This window comes from Marmota flaviventris, chromosome 19, assembly GCF_047511675.1.
Source record: "Marmota flaviventris isolate mMarFla1 chromosome 19, mMarFla1.hap1, whole genome shotgun sequence".
In the NCBI taxonomy this organism is placed as follows: Eukaryota; Metazoa; Chordata; class Mammalia; order Rodentia; family Sciuridae; genus Marmota; species Marmota flaviventris.
In genome coordinates, this window is record NC_092516.1 from 38,851,192 (window position 1) to 38,874,968 (window position 23,777).

At 52.2% G+C, this 23,777-nt stretch overlaps 2 protein-coding genes and 1 long non-coding RNA gene across 9 annotated transcripts in view; 2 read left to right on the forward strand and 1 right to left on the reverse strand.

Annotated features, from left to right (window-relative positions):
* The window catches only part of Chlsn (cholesin), a 117,082-nt gene that overhangs the window by 39,243 nt on the left and 54,062 nt on the right, over positions 1 to 23,777 (forward strand). The gene's annotated exons all lie outside the window — the stretch shown is intronic.
* On the reverse strand, positions 12 to 22,218 carry Gper1 (G protein-coupled estrogen receptor 1). Of its 4 annotated transcripts, XM_027922786.3 has the most exons (3): positions 21,604 to 22,218; positions 21,372 to 21,500; positions 12 to 2,365 (listed from the first exon to the last, which is right to left on the reverse strand). In XM_027922786.3, the coding sequence occupies exon 3, from the start codon at positions 1,993 to 1,995 to the stop codon at positions 868 to 870; it is 1,128 nt and encodes a 375-aa protein (XP_027778587.1). In that variant the 5' UTR covers positions 1,996 to 2,365; positions 21,372 to 21,500; positions 21,604 to 22,218; the 3' UTR covers positions 12 to 867. The 4 variants fall into 4 exon arrangements, with proteins under 4 accessions (XP_027778587.1, XP_071461892.1, XP_027778588.1 ...); XM_071605791.1 differs by having other exon boundaries at positions 21,372 to 22,218; XM_027922787.2 differs by lacking the exons at positions 21,372 to 21,500; positions 21,604 to 22,218 and adding an exon at positions 4,426 to 5,031.
* LOC139702978 (uncharacterized) lies at positions 19,817 to 21,173 on the forward strand. Its single transcript, XR_011705534.1, has 2 exons — positions 19,817 to 20,410; positions 20,922 to 21,173. It is a non-coding gene; the product is annotated as an uncharacterized lncRNA (long non-coding RNA).

Consider the following 23,777-nt stretch of genomic DNA (forward strand, 5'->3'; position numbering starts at 1 on the left):
CAATAGTTAGATTTGTTTTTAAATATATTTTATTGGGAACTGCTAAAGTTGCCATCATCATTGTTCCCACTATTATTTTGTAGAGGCAGATTTTTCAACCACACACGCCAGAGTATTTCTCCGTGTATCCCATTAACTGCATGCAGTTCTCGTGGTCTCATCCCACATTCACATAATTGCCAAGTCTGTTGTAAACAAATGCACGTCTAAACACATCTCCGAGCAGGTATTTCATTAAATGAGACCCTTTCTAGCTCCATGCAGCTCTCTCGGGTATTAGGAGCGGGAGCCGGGGGCGGGCAGGAGTGCAGCATTCCTAGAGAGGAAGGATGCTCAGGTGTGTGCAGGACACTTTTTTCCTTTCCCCTTCGACTCAGGGTGGACTAGTTTGCATGTGCATAGTGAGTTGCACATCTCAAACATCAGATCCAGTTTAGGTCTGTTGAGCAGATTCTGTTTCCAGACTTCCTTTCCCCCCCGGGTTTCAGGTATGCTGCGTATTTATCTGTAACTAAGATGCTTCACCCAGAAGGCCTCCCTCCTTTTGGCTTTTGGTCAATGGCAGAATCATTTTCCACTGGGGAAATAGTACGGTAGAGAAAGCTGAGTGACAAGCTGGTTCTGGTGCCCTTGGAGGTCAGAGTCACATGACCTGCGGTCGTGAGCACTGGGATGGGTGCAAGTCTGTGAGCAGGATGAAATCAGGAATGGCTGGAGCGAGGTTCCCCAGCAACCCAGAAGGGGCGACCCTCGTGAGGCACTGAAGTTTGGGAGCGTGACTTGACCTGTGCCTCCGGCCCACCTTGCCCTGGGTGTGTGCAGTCCCTGTGACTAGCGCCATAGCTGGGTCCCTGCCGGGGAGTCCTGTCACACAGCACTGCTGAACTTGACATCCGACTGCTCGGTGCTGTCCGGAATGACTGCCTTCAAGGCGGCGTGGCAGAAGCGGTTCAGAGCTGGCAGGTTTGTCTTCTGCTCCACGTACAGCCTCAGTTTGTCCCTGAAGGTCTCCCCAAGGAAACTGTAGATGAGGGGGTTCAGACAGCTGTTGGAGAAAGCTGCGAGGTTGACGATGTGGCCGGTCAGGGGGTAGGCATGGCGGAAGGACTGTTTGCAGGGAGCAGCCCCCGGCTGGGTGCGCTGCAGGAGGTGGACGCTGATGAAGACGTTTTCCGGCAGCCAGCAGATGAAGAAGACCAGGACCACAGCGAAGATCATGCGGAGCGCTTTCTGCCTCCGGGGGCGCAGGCCTCGGTGCTTGTGGGCTTTGACAAGGACGCGGATGATGAGGGAGTAGCAGAGCCCAATGATGGCAAAGGGAATGATGAACCCCAGAGTGACCTCCAGCCACTGCACCTCCCTGACGTCTGCAAAGCAGAAGCAGACCTCCTCTGTGTGCTGCAGGTGGACGGCTGTGAAGGGCACCAGGGTGGCCGAGACGGAGGCCATCCAGATGAGACCGCAGCTCAGCCTGGCGTGGTGCTTTGTTCGGAAGAGACTGGAGCGCATGGCTTTTGCCAGTGCGATGTACCTGTCAAAGCTCATCCAGGTGAGGAAGAAGACACTGCTGTACATGTTGATCTGCAGGAAGAGAGACATGAAGGTGCAGAGCACGGCAATGTCATAGTACTGCTCGTCCAGGTTGAATACCTCGATCAGGGAGTCGGCCACCAGGATGAGGTCTGCGGCCGCCAGGTTGATGAAGTACAGGTCGGGGATCGTCATCTTCTCACGGAAACTGATGTTCACCACCAGGATCAGAATGTTCCCCACAAAACCAATGGGAAAGAGGAAGATAGTGTAAAGACAGGAGAGAAAGAGGCCAATGACATACTGCTGGTGCTCAGAGAGGTCCCCCGTCTGGTTCACCAGGGCAGTGCCTTGTAGTGGAAGAGACAGGTTGAGTTCTGGGGAGGTGCTGTTGGAGTCTGCCAACTGTGTGGTACCTGGGTAAATCTCCATGCCAAAGGTGTGGGCTGGAGAGGTCACATCCATGTTGCCACTGTGCTGTCTTCAGCATTTGCCAGAAGGGTCACAGAAATCAGTTTGCAGCGGTGGCTCCATCTTTAGAGAGAGAGGTGATTCTCTCTGCAGAGAGCCGGACATTTGGGTTTGACAGCTGTAGAAAGTTGAATGCACAGGTGCAGTTGGTCTGCAGCAGAAGCTGGCTCGTGGCTAGTGGGGCGCTTGGCACTCTGGTCGGCGGAGCTGGCTCATGGCTGGAAGACGCCGTACACACTTACCATCTGGACACCAAGGAGAGGCAGACAGGACAGGACAGGGCCGAGCTGTCGTAGGTCACAGAGCAGTAGAGAGAGGCCAGAACTCTAGGTTTCGTTGTCTTGGGGAGATGGTTGTCCCTGAGCTGAAGGAGAAGAAATAAATGTGGAAAACGTCCTGTCTCTTCCCCAGGGGTTCCCATGCTTGCCTGGTTTAAATTGGAGACGGGCCATGAGTCATCCCCAGATGCAGTGAGTGGGTCACAGGCAGATAGCAGGCTCATGAAGTAGTGTGGGTATTAAGTATGGGAATCTTAGGAAAACTACCATTTGTTGGGACAGGAAATAAAATTTATTTCAGCAGCTGTTGGAAAGAGAAATAACATGGGAAGGGAAAAACCCAGCTTTTTTTTTTTCCCCCCTGAAAGGTAATGGACCCAGAAAACCTAGTGGAATCTGAACAAAGTCTTTTGTCTTGCAATAAAATAGGCAAAAGAAATCCAGCATTTTTTGGTAATGCTACTACTAAGTTTGAGTGCCAGAAATGAAACTATTTTCTGTAATATAGAATGAAAGAGAATAAGGAATAAAAATGGTCATTGTTTAAGAAATAATGTTAGCTGGGTGTAGTCCCAGCTACTCAGACTGAGGAAGGAGAATCGCTTGAGCCCAGGAGTTTGAGGCCAGACTGCGACACAGGACACCCTGTCCCCAGGGAGGGAGGGAGGGAAGGAGGAAGGATGAAAATGTTATTCAGTTATTTGTAAAATGTTATTTAACCAATTATGTAAAGCCCAGTTTATTTTTGTAATGCTGTTTTAGCATAGAAACTGGGTAAAGATGGGGACGTGGAGGTGCCGCAGGGTTTCCTGTGGCTTACTTGACTCCTTGTGCCCCTGAAGTTCTCTGGAGCAACCAGGGTTTTCAGCTGGCACATTGGCAACGTCTGGAGACGCCTGGAAATGTGGGGGTGTCCCAGCTGGGGCGGGGGAGCATCTAGCCGTTGGAGGCCAGGGATACTGCTGAGCATCCAACAGTGCACAGGACAGCCCCCTCCCCAGCAAAAGATTTCCGGCCTGAGCGTCAGTGTCTGAGGGCGAGAAGCCTGGAGTCAACTGACCTGCCTCAGGAAGATGGTTTGGGTTGTTTTTCTTTTGGAATTTCGTTTCATTCTTTGAGGTCATTGGGCATCATTTTGAAGTGTTGCAAGACCAGACTAGAGATTTACTGACCTATCTCGTGAAAATACTGCTAAGAAAAAAGGAAAATAAGGAAGAACAGATCTCTGCCTTGGCGCAGGTATGATTCTGAGGGTGTCCAATAACCTTTGCCGAGTGGGGGTTGATGGATTTGTTTGTATTGGTTATTTTACATTCTTTATTCATCTTTAATAAGTAGTACCAATTTGAGCAGTGTCAATGTCACTGTTCTGAGATTCCATCTGTAATATTGGAAGCCTCTGGATTTAATTTCTTTTTAAAAACTGCCCAGGGCACTAGTTCTGTTCTTTGAATGTGGAAATTCTGGCAGGTATCAGACTGCAGTTGGAGAGGGCAGTTTAAAGGTGAGCAGACCCTTGACACAGGTGCCTTCTCTTCCCTACACTACTGAATAAACTCTAGGGAACAGGTTAAAATAAGCCATTTGTTTCTTTTCCATGTAAATGGAGTCTTTCATCCTTGACCAATACTGCTATTGTATAATGGTCTACAGAGAAGATATGGGAGTTTGCTGTGAAATTTACAGCATCCTTATTAAAGTTGGCTATGAACTGAAAATCTAAAAGTGGGTGTTAAATAGTTCCATATCGTTTTGTTTCAAGTTTCTCCTGCTTGTCCAGATCTGGGAAAACGATACTACACTTCATCAGCTTTGTTACCCTTATCTTTACATGGGGGCCTTGGCCCACCATGACTTTCTGCGTTGACAGTAGTGACCACAGTACCAAGTTACCAGGAGAGCCTCAAAACCAGGCACATCTGGCTTGGACCCAGGGCTCGCTGCGTGTGGTCACGCCCAGGTGTCTCCTCTGGAGGGTGGAAGCTGGCGCTGCTCCTTGGAAGGTACAGTGGTATGGACATGCCTCCAGCTGTCCCCTCACAGGACTAGGGTTTCCCTCCCAGGACTGTGACCTCGTTTGACCCTAGCAGCTAGTGTGCAGTACCCACCCAGACCCCAAAACCCACAGGCGGGGTGCAAGTCTTACCTGAGCTGCCTGGGTTCTCTTGCATCCCTCGGGGGTTTGCTGGAGGTGCACTTGGCACTTGCCTGCAGTGGTGGGATCCTGGACTTGCAAGGAATCAGTGGGAGAGAAAAAGAGAAGACCCCTCCAGGGAGGCCTGGCTGGAAGGTTCCCCAGGAAGCTCTTGAACCAGCTCCTGTGGCTGTCTGAGGCGCAGTCTGGTCCCCTTGGCACTGGGCCGGCTTTATAGGCTTCCCAGGGCTGCTCACTGGGCTCTGGCCGCTCCCTTGAAGGCCAGCATTAACTCTTTTTTTGCTGGCCTTTTTCCCCCACACTTTAACAATGAGCACAGTCCCACTAAGCATGGTTTTATGGAAGTTTCCAGTGTGACTGGTTTTCTTCACCCAGTGACACCCTTTTTTCCTTCTCTCTCTCTCTCTTTTTTTTAGTTTGAAGGGATTATAATAGATATTATGATCATTTGTTGAAACAAGCAACAGTATTCTTTCTTCTTTTAGCAGCTTACTGGCTTTAAAACTAAACACTGAATTTCACAAGTTAACATAGTAAGCATGTGAATAATACATAGAGAATTTATGACTTCACCAAGACATTTATGGAAAGAAATTTAAACACAAGAAGTAGCAGGTATTTGGTAAGAAATCGGTAAAACAGGTGGCTTTCTGCTCTAATCATTGACCACCCTTCTCTCCTCTGCTGCTTGGGAGCTGTCTGGGGCATGGATGGCTGATCAGGTCTTCCCTACCATCACTCCCGCTCCCAAAGTCCTAATGACCGAATGACTGTGTGTCTGGCTGCCATCTCTGACTTCCCACCTCCTGTTGTTGGAGTTTGTCCTCAGTTTTGGAGGAAGATTGGCCATGCAGCTCCAGAGCAGAGACCAGTGCCAGGCACTGTCCAAGGCTCTTGGGTACCACAGGCCTGAGCTGCCCTGGCTCATAAATTACATTTTAAGTGATCTTATTTATGCTTCCTTCTTGGTGTCTTTTTATCTTTTGATTTTTTTGGAGCTGTGAGCTTGAACACTGAGTGACCTTTTATGCACTGAACAACAAGTTGGCTGTGGTTGAGGATAAGTGGGAGCCAGCGCATCCTCCTCCCACAGTGCTGCCACAGGCTTGGAGAGGCAGGCACCCTTGCAGGTGGGACCCTGTCAGTGCCATGTACCTCCGTGAATGTGGGCCCGGCCACTTGCTGCCCCGTGAGCTTTCTCTTCTCTATAGAGCCTGTTGAAAATGCACTTCAAGGTGTTCCGTATGATGCTGACTTAAAATCTTGCAGATATCTTGGGAAATGTATGCATATTTTAAAACAGAGGACCGTCTTAAAATTTTTATGGAAAAATACTAATCCTCTGGTGAAGAACTGTAGAAATTCGGACTCTTAATACGTTAACTTTTAAAAATTTGAATGGCATGATAAAATAAAGAGCTGATTGGCTCTCCATCTTTTGACCAGCTGCAAAGTCAAGATGATTTCAACATTAAGAATGCCCACGACACCATTTTGAAAGAAACAAGTCATGAGAAAGTGCAGCTTCCTCTTGAATTAAATAAATAAAATAAAACCTAAACCTCGAAATAGCTGAGGCATGCCACTTAAAAATAGCCACTCCCTGCTCTTGCTAACCCATGGCTCAGGGCTCAGGGCTTGGCCACTTGCTGGAGTTGTAAGAGGCTTTTGGCTCCTTGTAGTCCTGAGGCTGCCACTTTGCAGGTCCTAGTGGGTTTGCTGCAGGTGGTCAAGGGCCTGGCTCTGAGCTCATGCTTGAGGGGAAGAATGGGCAGCTGAATTGTGACGTAGCCATCTTGCTTGAAGCCCAGCCTCTCCATTAAAGTACTGGCACAGTCACCCAACTAACTAGTGCAGGGACAGGGCCCAGAGGGCAGGCATTTCAGTCCCAGGGCTCCTACTTGACATTTGCATGGAGAGGGGTGGGTTGGAGCTGTGGAAGTTTCTGGAAAGTCTGAAGAGCTGCTGTCATTTTTAAGTCTGACATCAGACGAGGCTTCCTGGTGCTGTCTGCACATGGTGCTCTGCGTGTGCTGTCTAGGGAGCCCTCCTTTGTATCTGGGGCTGGCTCTGGCCTCCATTTACTGGCGGATAGAGCTCAGGGAAGTAGTGTGAGTGGCCTCGCAGGGAGGACAGGCCAGTGTGCCATGTCCGCCTCCTTCTTGCCTTGTGGAGTTGATGTTCTTGTGGGTTTTTCGGTTTCTGTTCATCTGGGATAGGATAGTGTGAATGGAGGGAACTTAACAGGGAATCCAATAAGGTCAGATGGCAGTTAGTTAAATTTGGGAGCAGCTAATACTGGCTAATGCATAGAGAACAAACGCCAGTCAAATAAGATAGTTTCTCACTTCAGAAGCCCTCATAGGCGCCTGGACAGGGAACAGGTGTGGAATAGTCTGGACACTTTGTGGTGACCAGGGTCCTGCTCCTTCCTGTGACAATGGATATCCCTTGGGCAAGACTTAGTGGCACAGTCCGAGCAAGCCCACTTTCAGTGTTGCCGGGGCCCCCCTCCTGGTTCTCCTCTCTTGCAGTGCTTGGGCCTATGTAGTGCTGGGCTTTTGGGTGAACCTAAGCCTTTGGGGTCATTCACAAGGTGGGGGCGTGTGGGGTTATTTATGGAGCTGGGTGCCTCTCCAAAACACCCTCAGCAGTTATTCATCTCCCAGCCCTCCCAACCTTCCCAGCCGCTGTCTTTCAGAGATAGTGACCTCATTAGGAACCCAGGTGTGCCCCAGGCACAGTGGCCATGCCTGTGAGAGGCTGAGATGGGGGGATCACAAATTCAAGACTTGCCTAGGAAATTTACACCCTGTCTCTAAATAAAATTTTTAAAAAAGGGCTGTAGATGTAGTTCAGCAGCAGAGTGCCCCTAGGTTCAGTCTCCAGTACTGTAAAACACACAAACAGAACCCCAGGTGTGGGGAGTCATTTGACTGAGGTGAATCCTCCCAAGATTGCTTTGCTATTCTTTTTGTTCTGTTGTGCAGTGTGGGGACACAGCCCAGGGCCCCCTGCATGCTCAGCAAGCTCTCTACCACTGAACTATGTCCCCAGAGCTTTTGATTATATTTTAAGACAGGATCTTGCTAAGTGGACCAGGTTGGCCTTGAACTTGCAATCCTCCTGCTTCAGCCTCCTGAGTCGCTGGGATTACAGGCCTTTGCCACTGAGCCTGGCTTAGTTTTTCTATTCTTTGAGCACTAACTGGGGAGATAGCACCTTATTCAGAAAGGCCTCTGGGGTTGCTTGCTTGATTCGGTTTCCTGCTGAGACATCAAACCATTTGAATGAGGAATTTTAATCCATGCTGGAAAACAGCACAGAGGTCAGAGAAATTCACCCCAGGGTGTTTCCATTCCTGCTAGGTAGATACCTCATGAAGAATATGCGTGCATTTTCTCTAAGGACCCAAACGGGCAGCAGGAAGGCCCTTGCAGGGTACTGATGACTCTTCCCACTTCAGTGGGACACAAGTACATCTGAAGTTTAATCCTTATCACATTTGGGAGCAGTGAGCCAGTCAAGTGCTAGTGGCCCCCATTTACCAAGAAAGAGACCAGGGCCCAGGGATCAAGAGTTTACATAGGCCATGATGCAGTGAGTGGCAGACAGGATGTAGGCTCTCCTAGTTCAGTTTTCTGCACCCTATGCCACTTACTCACCATCAGGAAATTCAGACTGCCCACGACATCCTGCCTCATCCTCATCCCAGGAAGACGGTGTTGGCAAGAGGTAGCGCAAACCCATAAATTACCCTCCTTTCTTCAGACTCACCCAGGACATTGACCTGACCTTCACCTGTGGCATGTTCTGTGGAATCTAGAAACTGAGACAGGCTTAGGGGTGCACCTACCCCTAGACAGTCTTGGTGCCCTGGTCCTGGCCCAGTTTGGTGTATGTGGCTGTGAGATCCTGGATGCACGCTGTGGCACAGACACTGTTTTTACCATAGGCTGTTTCCTAGAGAAAGTCAAGAGCGGCAGTCTATCTTTCAGCCTTTCCCAGCTTGAGACGGGATTTACAGTGCTCAGAGTTGACGCTGCTCAAGCCCTGCACACGCCATCTGCCCTCAGCCCTGGAGCAGGGGGCAGTCCAGACGGCGACACAGTGCCAGCATTCTGGACAGCTGTGCTCCTCTGCATGGCTACTGGGAGTGTACTGGGCACTTCCTCTAATTCTTTGAGAGTTATGGCAACCAGGACTGCATGTAGCTCACAGAAGTGCAGACAGATGATGTCCCCTGTGTCCTACTGTGAGAGTGCTGTCAACCTGCAGGGAACAAGCTTGTGGGGCAGATTCTAGAAAGAGTGGGTGGTGAGCTGGGTACTTACTCCACCTCACCTCCTGCAACCACTCAGCTGTGTTCCTCAGAGAGCCCCGAGAAGCCTAGGTGCCACAGCAGCTTCTCCCAAAACCCATGATTTTCTACTATGCAATCAAGATTTCATGCACCTCGCTTTGGATGAGAGTATACCTTCACTGCTAGAATCACACTTGCTTTCTTGATTTTCTGTTGGCTCTAGGTCTTTCTCTTGGCCTTGGACATGGAAAGCTCTTTGTTCTCAGAATATGTCCAGACAGTTATGGGATGAGGGGCAAGTGGCCAAGTGCTGTGTCAGAAGGCCAGAGTCCCAGCAGACCAACCTGTCTCTCTAGGGCCTACCTGGGTCCTTGGGTCCTGTGGTTCCCTGTGGATAGGCCCTTGGTGTGGTCCAGGGTCCCTTGCTGCTTCAACTCTTGGCCCGCCTGCCCCTCCATGAAAGTAGAACCTCTTTAAATGTTTCAAAGTTTGGCCCCCTTATAAGTGGTTTCTTTTTCTTTTCTTTTCTTTCTTTTTTTATTTTTTTAAGAGTAGGATTCTACTGTTTGAGAACTACCAATGCACATTTTTGCAGTTGGGTTTCTAAAATTACTCCCTTGGCTGAAATGCTTAGGAAGTTGGTGTTGTTGCTGGGAGCTCCGGGCTTGTCCTGTGTCTCTCTTGCCTTATTCCTGGGATCAGCTGTTTCTCCAGGACACTTGAGCACATGGGAGCTTTTAATCATCTCAGCTGGTTCTAAACCAACAAGCTGTTGCCATCTATTGTTGCAGGACATTTATTTGTAAATTACCTTAAGAGTTTCTACTCTGATCATGAGTAAGGTGAAGGAACCTGGCATGAGCCACTGTCAACTGGGTAAATTATAGAAGCAGCCTTTTTCAGACATGGGACAGCAGGCAGTGCAGCTTAGACCCCAGCCAGCCCAGGCTCCATGCTTATCCGGCTTCCTATCTGAGGCAGCCTGTGGTCAGGGGCACAGGTTGGGGATCCAAGCAGAGCAGGATGTACTGGCTAAGTTAAGGGGACAGAGACTAACTTTCTGGAGGCTGAGGGAGCAGGAATTGCAGGATACAGTACTAGAAGAGGAGGGCGTCTCATGGAGAGAAGATCTCCCGATTCTGAATGGTAGTCTGCTGGACTATGGCTGAGTCGTGTGTGCATAGAGTAGACTCTGAAGGCCAGTCTAACAGCCGAAGCTCAACAAGCCAGAGAACTCCAGAGCTTCCAGAGGGATGATTGATATTCTCATTTTCTCTAGCCAGAGTACAGGGCCATTTATGTGCTAGTCCATTTTCCATTGCTATAATGAAACACCTGAGGTTGAATACTTTATGAAGAAAAGAGATTAATTTAGCTCAGTTTTGGAGGCTGAAATTCCAAAGTCAGACCCCACCATTGACTAAGCCTCTGGTGATTCCCCTTGACCAGTCACATCACAGTGGATGGCATCATGGTGGGAATGTGTGCAAGGGAGGGGAGATCACATGGCAAGTCAGGAAGCCAGAGAGACCAGTAAGGGGCTGTAACAACTTTCTAACCCTCAAAGGTCTCACCCCCCAGTATCCTACATTGGGGACCGAGTCTCCAACACATGCACCCTCAGGGACACACTTAAACATAGCAGTGTACTGTAGTCAGTAGAGACCCAAAGAAGGGCACACCTTAGCATTCAGGCTAAATTTGCACTGAAGACTCCTGTGGTCCTGATTGACAAAACTAGGAAATAACTCTCAAAAGAATCCTGATCATCTGCCAGTAATAAACTGCGTACCAAAATAAACTTCAGTACCCTTTAGAGAAAGACAAGATTCAAACATTCAACAAGGAGAACTCAGTGTCCAGCGTCAAATAAACAAAGAGCCAGGCATGGTGGCACATGCCTATAATCCTAGTAACTTGGGAGGCTGAGGCAGGTGGATCACAAGTTGGAGACCAGCCTCAGCAACTTGGTAAGACCCTGTCTCAAACTAAAAAATGAGGATGTGGTTCAGTGGTAGACTGCTCCTGAGTTCCATCCCCAGTACTGGGGGGAGGGAGGGAGTGGACTATGGGCAGAGTACATTGAGCTCTGGTCCTTTCTCCTTGCCTCTTCGTCCCAGGTGGGAAAGAATGCTCTTCCCTCCTGCTTCCAGTTTTGCTTGTAACCCCCGTGAACAGGCTGCAAGCTGACCTCACTCTGGTACCCAGGCCACATTAAGGGTATCAGGAGTGTAAACAAGGGAACAAAGGAGGAGAAATAGACGGGAAGACTTAAAGCACTGAGAAATTTTAATATTGTGTCCCAGAAGCTACTCAGCTGCATAAGATACAAATCCTTTTTTTTCTAAAGAAATGATGCAGATATGTAAACACTGAGAAAAAAACCACAGACCTGCTTTTGTTCTTTGGTTCACAGACTAACATTAAATTATTCATTAAAATCGAAGGTATAGATTTCATAAAACCAGAGAGAATTCCAGCAAGAATGAAGGATGTCAACCTGAAGTAAGACAAACATCTGTGTTTCTGTATTTCGTGGGTTACCAGTCCCCGTACAGACAGCAGGTGGAACCCGTGGGGCCTTGGAAACCTGGGGCTCTCCGCTGGCCTACCAGACCCGCTGGACCTAGGCAGCCAGTCCCCTTAGGTTCCATGGAGCAGGACAGCTCAACATCATGACGTAAAGCAGCTGTCCTGGTGTTTCAGCTTGAGGGGATACTCCCAGAGCTTCCACGGTGATGGCAGTTTTAAAAGTAACCTTTTTTGTTCTTGGCAAGATTTCTGTTGCTCAGACTTCCTGGCAGTGTTGAAAGCTGACCACAGCAACGGTTCAGACCAGATCATAATATGACTGTAAAGTTATTTGAAAAATACTTTTATTTTTAAGATTCACGTTTTGTCTTTTGGTTGGGGTAGAGAAAGATGCCAACCAGCTGGGGTTGTGGCTCAGTGGTAGGGTGCTCGCCTAGCATGCATGAGGCACTGGGTTCCATCCTCAGCACCACATAAAAAATAAAAATAAAGATTAAAAAAAAAAATTTGCCAACCAGTAGACAAACATTGCTTAGTCCCCATCACAGAGCACTTCAGCCAGATGGAGATGCGTCTGTGGCCAGTCTCCGCGCTCACGTCACTGTGTCCTTGATGTGCAGGGTCCCTTGAGTTGTGATTGTTGGCGTGGGTCAAGAAACCATGGTGCCTTTGCATAGATAGAGTTGAATGCCAGAATGCTCATTTTTAGTAAGCACTCTCACAACACTTGTGTCATCCCCACTGGCTCTTCCCAGGAGGGCCTGTTTCAGCAAACGGGTGTTTTAAACACCAAGAAGGCTCTGCTGCTTTCCCTGTGGCTCATGCCAGAAGGCAGGATCAGACCCAGCCCCTGTCCTGTTCTAGGAGACGCTGTTGTTGGTGCCTCCTCTTCTGCACCTCTGTGTGAGGCGCCCTAGGGCGTCCAGCAGCATGAGCTTGCAGGGCTTGTGGAAGACGAGGGTAAACAGGGAGTTCACACAGCTCTCCCCAGACAGGACCAGTTCTGCCAGGTTCATGAGCAGCTCATCCCGCGGGGAGCCTATGTCCCTCTGCATCTTCCGCCTGGCCCGTTGGAGGAGCACTGTGCTGGAGAAGAGTCGGCAGGCAAACATGTTCAGAGTGATGGCCAGTACCACCCGGCGTGCAGAGGCGGTGTCCCTCCGGGTGAGAGCTGTCCGCCAGGCCGGTTTAGCAGAGAGCAGGAGGAGGAGAACCAGCTTGAGAACGAGGGCGAGCCCAAAGCCCAGGCTGAACTTAACAATTTCATACTCAGGCCAGGCCGTCAGGGGGTCCGCCTGGCACAGGGTGGTTTGGTGCAGCTCTCTGGATGTACCCAGTAGGGATACCACAACCAGAGAGCTGCAGACAGCGCAGCCCCAAATGGCAGCCAGGCCTGCCAGAGGCCTCCAGGTGCCCTGGGCCCCTGTGAGCAGGTAGCTCGAGAAACCCGGCAATAGAAACAGGACAAGCATGGCCGCCTGCAGGTACTGGGCATTGAAATAGCACATATTGGAGAAGAAGGAGAGGACCCCACAGAGCAGGTTGGTTGTGAGTATGTAGTCAGGCCTGCTGGCAGCATTGAGTGACAGCAGTGTCATCAGGATACTTGTGACCGTGAGGCCTGAGAGCAGCATGTCCAGGGCCACCAGCTTTCCATGGTTCCGAATGAAAGTGATCAGGTTGAAGAGCCCCGTCACCAAGCTCAGCGGTACAAGCAGAGCAACATACACGTGCATGCACCTGGAGATGACACTTTGTGCAGCAATGACATCTTCCACGGCTGGGGACACATGGCTTGGGTACCGAATCCAGGACATGTTGTGGGAGTCCATTTTGGGCGCAGCTGTTGGACCTGTAATAGAAGCACATGCCGGACAGTCATGGGGCTGGCCTGTGAGGGGTGAGCACTTTCTGAGGGGACAGCGTTCCCAGAGAGCGCCTGCCTCCAGCCTGCCAGGGAGGCCAGCTTGCTCAGAAGGAAGGAGTTTGGGGTAAGTGGGTGCAGGCTTGGGGGCTCTAGCAAGCGTCCTTCATGGAGCCCACAGAGCCAGGGCCAGTGCTGTGGTGCGAAGGTGGGGAGCGAGGACCCCGCCCCCATCTTTCTGAGCACTCCTTCTGCCACCCTCGCCCCTGCCCAGAGAACCTCATCACTTGTAGGCTAAAAGGCTTCTTTGAGTGTGGTCGCATTCTCCTGGGATGAGTGACTCAGCATGTGCCCCTGTGAGCCGACTCTTGGCAGAAGTGGCTGTCTCCCCAGAGGGGCGCTCAGTCAGTGGCTTCTGGGGAGTAGAGTTTGAGGAGTGCCAATTTTGAGTGGCCCAGTGCTCCTGCTTATTTGGTCCTGGCTCCGCATGTCCAGGGAACGGCCCAGAATGTGCATTGCTCAGAGGCAGGACAGGCCTTGGCACTTAAGAGTCTGGCTTTGGGCCCCTGAGAAATTCTGAGAAATCCTAGCCAATTCCTACCCCCCATTATGGGCCTCTTACCACTCAACACAGACACTGGGGACCCAAGGGGTGGCATGTTTTGGATGCTGTCTACCTGGGGATTGCCAGCCTCTGCCCTTTCACCAGGAGTGGCTTTATTACAGCAAGCTGTAAATTCCTGGTGTTCGGGCTTTAAATAACCTCCATGAGCCCATCTTTAGTCACTGAGATTATTTGGTTTCCATACATATGTCTTCTCTCTCCTTTTAAATTTTAACTAAATAGCAGATGAGGCTGGGAGATAGCATTGCTGTTCACTGAAAGGAAATTGAGAACAATAAAATTGGAAGCGTAATGGGCCAGCGTGACCCAGCCAGGTTTGTTTTCTCTGAGGACGGTTGGCTTGTCTGGGTGGACTCGACCACACTTGAGCGGGTGCGTTCCTGTGTGTCTAAGCATATCCTGCCGTGGGCCCGGGCTAGCAGGTGCCCAGATTGCAGCACAGATCACAGACACGGCTCGCGGGTTGAGTGGATGTGAACAGCCTCTTTCTCCCCCATGGCCAAGTAGCAGAAGAGTTTGCTGTGTGTGTGGAGGTGTTCACTGCGTCCACGTTCTGTTCTCAAGTCAGAGGATCTTTGCATACATAGATCTGTCATTGGCTTCCCACTAGTGTCACTGATACCCTTCTGTACACACACACTTGTCTGTCTCATGGGTCTGGCAGCTGTATAATGTCCAGTTGACTGGATGGGAGCCGTCAGGATCTTTGAACCAAACTCGGACAGTACTCTGTGTTGCCCTCTCTGGGACAGTGTGAGGTCCACAGTGTGCCGTGTCCTGAGTTGTAACCAGTCCCCTCTCAACCCGCCGTGCACCTGTGTCCTGGTCAGTGTCAGGACCGCCCACCCCACTGCCCCTGCTCTGCAGTCCCTCCTGCAGCTCGGCTCTGTCCAGGCTGAGTGCCTTCTGCCTCCACGGCCTTGTAGAGTTGCCAGTCTAAACAATTGATGGCTCCTCTGGGGTCAGAATTCTAGAACGACTGTTTATCCTGCCAGGGACTCACTGGGCTTCTCATGTTGGTGGCCTAGTGACTTTGTCATGTCTTCAGATATCTCCTCTTCCTTCCTCTCCCCTTTTCGGACCAAATGCGGTGGACTTTGACCAAGGACTTTCCTTAGGCCTGTCTTTCAGGCCATGGTATTTCTCTCTATCTGTGGCTAATTGGCTACTAAAACCATCCTCCTAGTTTTAAATTTTAATTTTTGTGTTTCTTATTAGAAGAGGTTCTTTTGTGATTTTTAAAAAATGTGACATTTTTAAAACGGTTTCCATTATAGTACCCCTTTCTTATAGGTATTTTGAAACTTATCTTTCAGTTTCTATCTCTGATTATCTCTGAACAGGAGCATTGGGTGTCATACTTGAACACTTATATTTAGAAATAATTTGCAAATCAGAGTGACTTGCTCTGGAGCATATCTGTTTGGGCTTCTGTGAGATGCCTGGGGGCTCCCGAGTGCTGGGGAGCACAGAGGGACTGGCTGGGCCCTGTGTGGCCATCTACTCTGGCTGTGCACAAGAGTCTTTTTTCTTTTTGAACTGACTTTCATTATGTAGCAAAGCCCATCATAACCAGAACTGGAGCCCAGGGAAAGGCCCCTTGCTCTGTTGATGGGCCTTGCAGGTCTGAGCTCCTGGACCGGACCTGCCTCTGTCTGCCGGACACTCTCCCGCCTCAGCTACCTTGTTCATTTTAGGCTGGGGTGGGGACAGCCCACGAGCCAGAGGAGTACCCCTGCTCCTCTGCACAGTGTGGGCTTGACTTCGATGTGCTGCAGTGTTTGGGCGCCCTGGTGGCACCCCCATTGGCCAGCTTTCATCCCACGGGCCTGCAGGGGCCACATGGGTCACCCATTCCCTGGGTGTATGTGTGGCTCTTCAAATGGAAAGCTGGCAGTGGACTGTGATATTTTCCATCTGCCAGTGCTTAAGGACCCAAGTGGTGTGCAAATTAAGACTCACGACCAGACTGGGAGGAAGCTATTTGCAATGATCATCTCAACAGGCAAAATGGCAAGAAGGCTTCCGCACACTGACCGCAGGCCAGGAGACAGATTTGCAGTCCAGACGTCCAACCTCTGCATCTGGTCAGTGCCTTGTGGACAGTGCCATGTGGGCGGCGTTGTGGCCTGTGGATGTCACTGCCACGTGCCATCCTGGTTCATGGCAGTCAGCTCTGCTCTGATTTGTCCAGGCCCCGGTTCCCAGCCTGATGAACAAGGGAAGGGTAGTGTCTGCATTGGCCCTGAGCCTCCTGGAGGGTGCTCTGGCCCCCTAGGAGGGGCCTCAGGCAGCTTCTTGCCATACATGAGCTTCTCCCCAGGGCGAGCTTGCTCAGGCGGCTGAGAGCCGCTGCTGCGGTATCTTCCTGCCTTCCCCGTGTGGGACCTCGGTGTTCTGTCTTCACTGCAGCTTATTGTGGAGGGTTACCTTGCTTGATGCATGGGACTCTGTCTTGGCTGTGCAGTGGGCACCGGAGCACCCACTTCCAGGGCTGGGACATAGAAGGAAAGAAAGGCCACTTGAGAGCCCTCTGGGGGTAGTGCCTGGTGCTGACAGCTGGGTTTGCCAAGTCCTGCTCCGGTGGTGTTTCCACCAGTGTTGGCTCTCGTGCTTTTGCTTAGAGTTCCTTGAGGACACGGTGGAATTTGCTTGTGCACATGCCGTGGAGACCCAGGCGGGCCCACCTCCATCCTCCTTCCCGGGCCCTGTAGCATGGGGTCCTCCCAGTGACAGCTGAAGCTCCGCTGGGTCCAGTCCTGCTGAGGCCTGACTGGTGAGGAGTACCAGGTTTCTTCAACTCTGTCCCCAGTTCTGTGAGCACCATGCCTTCCTCCCTGTATCCTGCCTGGGTGCTTACTCCCTTGGATCCTGGTGGCCCTGGACCATGTACGCCAAGGTGGCAGGGCTGAGCTCCCCCGGACAGCCTGAGGCACGCCCTGCCAGATGTGGTGACTCCCATGTCTGCCCAGCGGGGCCACCTCGCTCCTTGACTTTTCCTTTTTGAGTGAAGACAGTAAAACAGAAACATGGGGGCATTTTTCCTGAAGCACCCACAATTCCATCCTTGCCATACAACCTCCTGGCTTCATTGTATCCTGGGCTGCTCATTGGCCTCGGCAGTCTCGCTCCCCTTGCTCCACCCTCACCTTCCCGCCCCCACCAAAAGGGACAAGCAAGATGGGGAGAGGGCAAGAGATAGTGGGGCTGTGCCTGCACACCCGGCCAGCTCAGACTCCCGGAGTGCAGGCCCAGCTGCCCCCACCCTCCCAGCACATGCCAGACGCGCTTCATGACTGCTGTCACTTAGACCTCAGTTTCCACAGAAGGTAGGTGCAGCTGGAGTCCCTCCACCTTCCAGACTGACACATGATGGCATCGTGTGGCACCTTCAGGCCCAGCCCTCTCCCTCGTGTGATGCATATGAGAGGCCTCCATGATGTTGGGCGCCAGTGGTCACTCCTTTCTGTGGCTATGCAGCCTCAATAGAATTAGACTGGGTCACCAGTGGCTGTCATAAAGCTGTGTTAAAAGTGCACAAATAGGTTCTTTTTTTTAAAAAAACCTTTATTTTATTTATTTATTTTTATGTGGTGCTGAGGATCAAACCAGCGCCTCGCACGTGTTAGGCAAGCACTCTACCCCTAAGTCCCAGCCCCAGCCCCACAAATAGGTTCTTAAGAGAGCATGTGCTTGCTTTCTTCTGGGGCCCACCTCTAAGAGCAGCGTTGCTGCATCCTCAGGTCAGTGTGAAGTTACAGGGTCTCCCGAGGTGGCTGTGCCATCTCCCGAGGTGGCTGCACCACCCCACATTCCTGCTGGAATCTATACTTTTAACTTGAGTAAAAGCAAAGGTTTTTAATTGAGCCCCAAAATTCCCTAGAAGGGGGACCTGCACTCCACAGCATCAAGTCTCAGGCCAAGAATCAGGGGCTCTGGAACCCTCCCTCACCCCTACAGAAGGGCTTTGGCATCTCCGGGTCCCTGGGGAGCTGCTCGCACTCCCAGGCCTGTTCCGTGGGCGTGCCGTGCTCCCAGCAGCGCTTGGCTGCCGTGCTCCTTGCACAGCCGTCAGGGTGGTTTCTGGAGGTGAGCATGTACACCCCAGGGTTGGAAAGTAGGAGGTGAGGCCACCCCCATCCCAGGAATGGGCACTAGAGTTTCCTAAAGGGCCCGTGCAGGGAAGCAGGGTACTCTTTCCTTCTACGCATCTGCTCCTCGAGGGGACATCAGGGTGTCCCTTGCCTGCCTCAGGTACTGTGTTTTCTCGTGCCTCTCCATGGCATCTGTTGTAGGTGGCAGAGTTCACATCTATTGTTGAGTTCTGCCAGTTCCATCTCCACACAGTTTATTGAGTGTTTTCATGCTTTCTAGTTTATATTGTCATTATTAATGGCTAATTGTAATTGTGCTGTGACAATTAATTACTAAGCCTTTCTGCTCTGTGGACATTAAGCTCTCTCTGAACTTTTGCTCTTACAGATCCATTCCAGCCTGTACTTGCTTTTACAAATCGCTGGGAAAGGCTCACAGGTTGTTTTTCTGTGCAAAAAGAGCATTAGCCAGTGAGGTCAGCAGTCTCCTGTGTGGTTCGTGGGCCCTGTATACAGGCAGCACACAATAAAGTGGCCTTGGTGTTGCCTGGCCGGGATGCAGGGCCATATGAGGTCTGTCTCTGTGGTCCCATTGGTCTCAGATTTAAATCTTTTGGGAATTGTAGTTTTCTTGTTTTTCCTCCTACCAGCTGAGGATACTGAGGGCCTGTGAAAGTGTGTCTCTGTTATTGGAATGGTGGAAGGTGGGTCAGGGGCCAGGTTCCGAGACAGAGCACAGAAAAAGCTTGAACTGCCTTTGCAGAGAGGCCCCTCTTGTGAAACTCGGCTCCTGCGCTCTGCGGGCCCCACGAGCCTCCTCCTGCGGCACCTCCTCCCTCCACAGGGCTTGGCTATATTAGCGCCTTCTGGTCCAAACATTCCAGTCTCTGGTCCTCCAGCCTGGGACTGACCCCTGATGACTCACTGTGTCTGTTGCATACGTGGCCTGAGGTCCTGCACAACCAGCCTCTGGCGGGCTTTGAATAGAGGTGCAGTCTCAGAGAGGGTCTTGAGCTAATATCTAGGGGCCTGTGGGGGGTCAGCTGAAGGCTGCCAGTTCTTAATCCCCAGCCCACAGGTCTGGACAAGTGGTGAAGGAAACTCGGACGGCTCCCCTCTGTCCTGCCTCCTCCACCCTCATGGTCCTGTGGCTGTGCAGTTCCAGGAACTATTTGAGCCTCTATTTTAGGTATTGGGAAAAATGACCTCATTGAAGGATAGGGATAAAAGAGGTTTCCATTTTCCTTTTCTTGACTCTTCCAAAGAAAACATATGTGCCTTCTGTGTCTCACACATAGATACATGCACACACACGAAACACACAGCATACACCAACATGCAGACTCCTACACATGTGTGCTCACATGCTTCTAGGAGATTTGGAACTGGTCCTGTGTGCCATGGAGCATCCAGACTGTCATCAGTGCCCTGGCTGATCTATCCGTCTCCTGGACAGAGGACCTGAGGGCACACAGTGCTCCTGCAGGGTGTGGCCCAGCATTACCATGGACAGACCACATTGTTGGACACCTGAGTCCCCTCCTTCAAGAAATCCTAACACACATCCCTCCTCGGCACGGGGATGTTCAAGAATGAGGCTACAGGGAGCTCTTTGCTTTATTCAAGTCCTATTTTTCCAAACACCCTTCCTCCACGAGAAGCATTCCTATACCCTGACCATCCGGGGTACAGATTAGACAGATAAGCAAGCAGGAAAGGGTGGAGAATTGGGTCTAGAGGCAACACTTGTGCCCCTTTGAAGACCCGTGGGCACCATCTGTGCCGTATGCTGTGTGCCGCGACTCCTCCCCAAAAGTGGGCTGGGGGCAGGCATGTGAGCTCCTGGGCTTGTATTTACTCAGACCCTGCAAGCTGGAGCTGATGTCATTTCTGTCATCGTGGATGTATGTGGCAAGGCCACCAGGAACCCTGAGGTCAGATAGCTCAAGCTGCCCGCTTGGAGTGTTAGAACCTATGCGGGGCTCAGGGTTTGGGTAGGAGTCAGCCTGTGTGGTGGCAGGCTGGAGTGCGGGCAGGGCTGTAACTGGTGAAGAAGGAGGGCCACTCTTTTAGCCAGAGAGAAGGTGTTTGGTATTATGGCCTGTCGTTGGCTTCCCGGTGGCCTCTGTGACCCTGGCCCATGTTGGCTTTGTGGGATCCTGCCCCGCTGCTGAGCGGAGCACCTTGATCCAGCCCTGAGGACCCGGCTGCCCTGACCTTTTCCTTCTCTTGCTGCACAGCATGGCGTCTGCAGGTCCTCGTGTCCTAACAGGAACTCCAAGGGAGGGCATCCCAGGAGCCTGGCCTGGATTGTAGGGCATGAGGGTGTTCACAAGAGCCTGGGCAGCCTTCCCTTCGTGCGAGCTCCTGTGTCCTGAGAGTGCTTTCACAGGGCCATTTGTGGACCCCTCCCAGCAGCCTGCCCCTTGCTGCTCAGGTCTTCCTCCACAAATCTGCCGGCTTCCTCTGACCGGCCGTTCACTCAGCAGGCCTCAGTGGAGCCTGCCTGAGCCAGGGATGGGAGCACCTGGAGGCACCTGGCCAGCCAGAGCCTGTAGGTAAGCCCCAGCAGAGGGACCCGGGAGGGGCAGCTGCGTGAGTGTGCACTCAGCCCAGCACCCTCCAACCCAGCACCCTACCCGGAAGTGCCCGAGGCTCTCCTTCCCATCAGCTACCTTTCAAAGAGCAGATGCTGACGGGGTCCCAGAAAGCCAGCAGTGCCATTGCTTGTTGCCTCAGGGGTGACCAGTGGGTTTGAATGCCACGGCCATGGTCCCAGCCAGTTGACAAGCCCAGGAATGCATTATAAAGTGTCACCAGAGCACCCTTGTGGAGCTCTTATGAAGTGAGATGAACCTGCACTGAGCCCTGGGGGCAGGCACGTATGCAGGAGCCTCACACTGAACCCCTGTCTGAGCACCAAGCCCGCCGCGGGGCTGCCGAACCCTGCCTGCTGGCTCCCCGGGGTTCCCTCCCAAGCTCTGTGTGCCACCTGCCTCTGGGTGGAAAAATGGACAGCTCGGCTCCTGCCCCCACCGTGCCACAGCCAAAAGAATGCTCCATTTTCAGATTTCATGTGCCACGAAAACTTGATCCAGATGTGCCTCCTGTCAACTTTGAATTTCATCAGTTCAGCCCCTTCCCAGGTTTTTGTGCGACAGTGAAAACCCAGCAGTAGTAATTATCTGGCAGCTTCATCAACCCTTTCTGACCCTCCGTGAACCTTTCCCCACCTCCGTTTTCAGGAGGCGACCAGAGTCAGTCTTGCCTTTTTCTTAATAAAGAAGTGGGCAGCCTGCTCAGTCATTCCTAGTGCCAAAGGCTAGGAAAATGGTCGTGTTCTCTTTTTATAACGGAATCAACCTGTAGCATAAAGACACTTCGGTTTTTAGAAAGAAACTTCCCATCGCTGTGAACTGGCTCTGGCCCCCAGCCAGCCTCGATGACCTTCCGGGTAAGTCAGAGGCAGGTGCTGGTGGGCGGCGTTGTGCTTCCCAGAGAAATGAACAGAGTGCTCACCTGGGTCGAGGCTCCTGGCGCCCCTCGGGGATGTGAACCGGAGCTCCTCAGGAGCGAGGCTCCCTCCGTCTTGCTCTCCCTTCAGTTGCTCTGTGCTCACTGAGAACAGTCAGGCACAGAAACCCACAGCTTCTTAGGAAAAGAGGAATTGGCTGCGAGTCACCAAAACCACACACTGTATTTTAAGCAGCGTATGGTTTGGCCGTGTGACCCAGAAAAAATTCAAACCAACCTATGTCAGACGCAGCTCAGTGTGGAGACAGGAGAAGTGACGTTGCACTGTGCTGTTCAGAGCTTCCAGGGCCTTCCCCTAGACACGCTGGCCCTTCAGGGACACTCCCTCCCAAAGAGTAGCAACGTTCATAACTTTAAATAGGAGCTAAAACCCCACCCAGATGGAGAAAGTCTCAGAGCCCGGAGCCAGCAGAGCTTCCCTCGGCCCGCGCTGCAGGCCAGCCTCAGCCCCACCCAGATCGGGGTCTCCGCCATCTGCACCGACAACCGGGTGACCTGGGACAGTGGATGCTCCATTCTGGATGCCAGGTGACCCAAGACCTAACTGCAGAGTTGGGGGGCCACTGGCACCCAAAACTTCACTCAGGGGCCGCATGGAAGTGGGCTGTGCCAGGACACGCGCCAGAAAGCATGTCACGGGGTGTTCCCCAGCGCCCTCTCCGCCTGGCCTTGCTGAGGAGGCTGTGGAGCTGACAGAGAGGAATCCTGGGCAGAGGCCCCACATCTGAAGGGAGAGAGGCCTGGTCAGACAGAGGTGAAGAGCTCGGGCATGGCTTTGGAGAGCCAGCTTCCTCCTCTGGCTTTTCCTCAGGCGGCCCTGTTGGGAATTTAAGGTACACACAGTCTTCCTGTCCTTCCCCCTTGGCGTTCCTGCCCCTCCCCCCTTTTGTTTTTGTATCAGAGATTGAACCCGGGGCACTTAACCGCAGAGCCACATCCTCAGCCCCGCCCCTTTTGTATTTTATTTAGACAGGTCTCACCAGGTTGCTGGGGGCCTCACTAAATTGCTGAGGCTGACTCTGAACTCCTGCTCAGCCTCCCATGCCACTGGGATTACCGCACCCAGCTCCTACCCCTCTTTGAAGGTCGTTCCATGTTAGGGGACCCTCAGGGACTATTTAGGCTGCACCCAGCTTGTCGGGGGTCACTGGCCACATCATAGGAAACCTGCAGGATCTGCAAGAGGACAGGCTCTGGCTGGCCAGGTGCCTCCAGGTGCTCCCATCCCCAGAGCCCCGAGCTCTCCTGGCGTGCTCACTGTGGCACTGCCCCTCACTTCCCTCAGCCCCCTGAATTTGACAGGAAACCTGTCTGGACCCTTGGTCCAGGCCGCTGGGTGGCCAGAGTAGTCCCTGGCTATCAGTCCTGAGGGTGATGAGTACTGGCTGCCCCAGGGACCAAAGGGTCTTTTCCAGGAATGCAGATGTGGTGCCGTGGAGCCCTAGCGTTTGGAATGTTGTGAGGGGGACCTCTGCAGTGGTTCTCCTGCTGTCCCCGCAGGGGTTGTCTGCCCTTCAGGGCTGTCGCCAGGCCCTCTGGCACCTACTGCCCACCTGCTGTGTGTCAGCCCTGAGGTGAAGGCAGCTTGTCCAATGGGTCACAGTGCATATCAGCCTCTGGTAGGTACCTGGCCCCGAGCACAGGTGGGGTGCAGACCCACCAAGAGCCACCAAGCTCCCAGCTTCAGCTGAGAGTGACCACTGGTGTTTCGCATGTGACCCTACGTCTGTTTGTGTGGCCGCTGCTCTAGCTTTCTTGGTGGCTTTCAATAGTTCCACAAACCCACATTCTACCCCAGCCTGCAGAATGGTCCCTGACTCCCAGCCCTGTGTGCCTGGCCCCCGAGTAAGTGATCCTTGGGGAATGGGCCTCTGCCCCACCCATCATGAAGGGCACTCAGGAATGTGGGACTGCTGTGAGGATCCCTAAATGAAGGTGGGTGGGGTCTCTAGAAACAGGAAGTGCTGGGAGTCAGGGGCCAGTCATTCCTCCCATGGGTCTCCTTACCCTGCTGGTGCCTGGGCGTCCCCACAGTGGACTTAGCAGGGCATGGAAGTGGGGTGGGGAGCCCTGGGGTCTGGCCTGGTCACCCACTTGCCAATGCCCTTTGGTAAACCAGCCCCCACACCTTCCTGGCCTTGGTTTCCCCTCTGTAAAGAAGGGAACAAACTCCTATCCTGAAGCCTGCTGCTTGTCCTCTGGATGTCATACCCTGTCCCTGGCTGAAGGGATGAAATCTATGCTGTCATCCCCTCCAGGAACCCATCCTTTGGCCTGTCACGGGCAGTGCTTGGTGTCACCACTGCCGGGGACCAATGAACAGGACTGGGCAGGAGCCCTGTGGGGACAGGCCCCGCCCCAGGTAGTGGCCACCCCTGTGGAGGCACGGCC

Coding starts and splice junctions, on each gene's coding strand:
- Gper1 (XM_027922786.3), bottom strand. CDS start 1,995: ATGGATGTGACCTCTCCAGCCCACACCTTTGGCATGGAGATTTACCCA.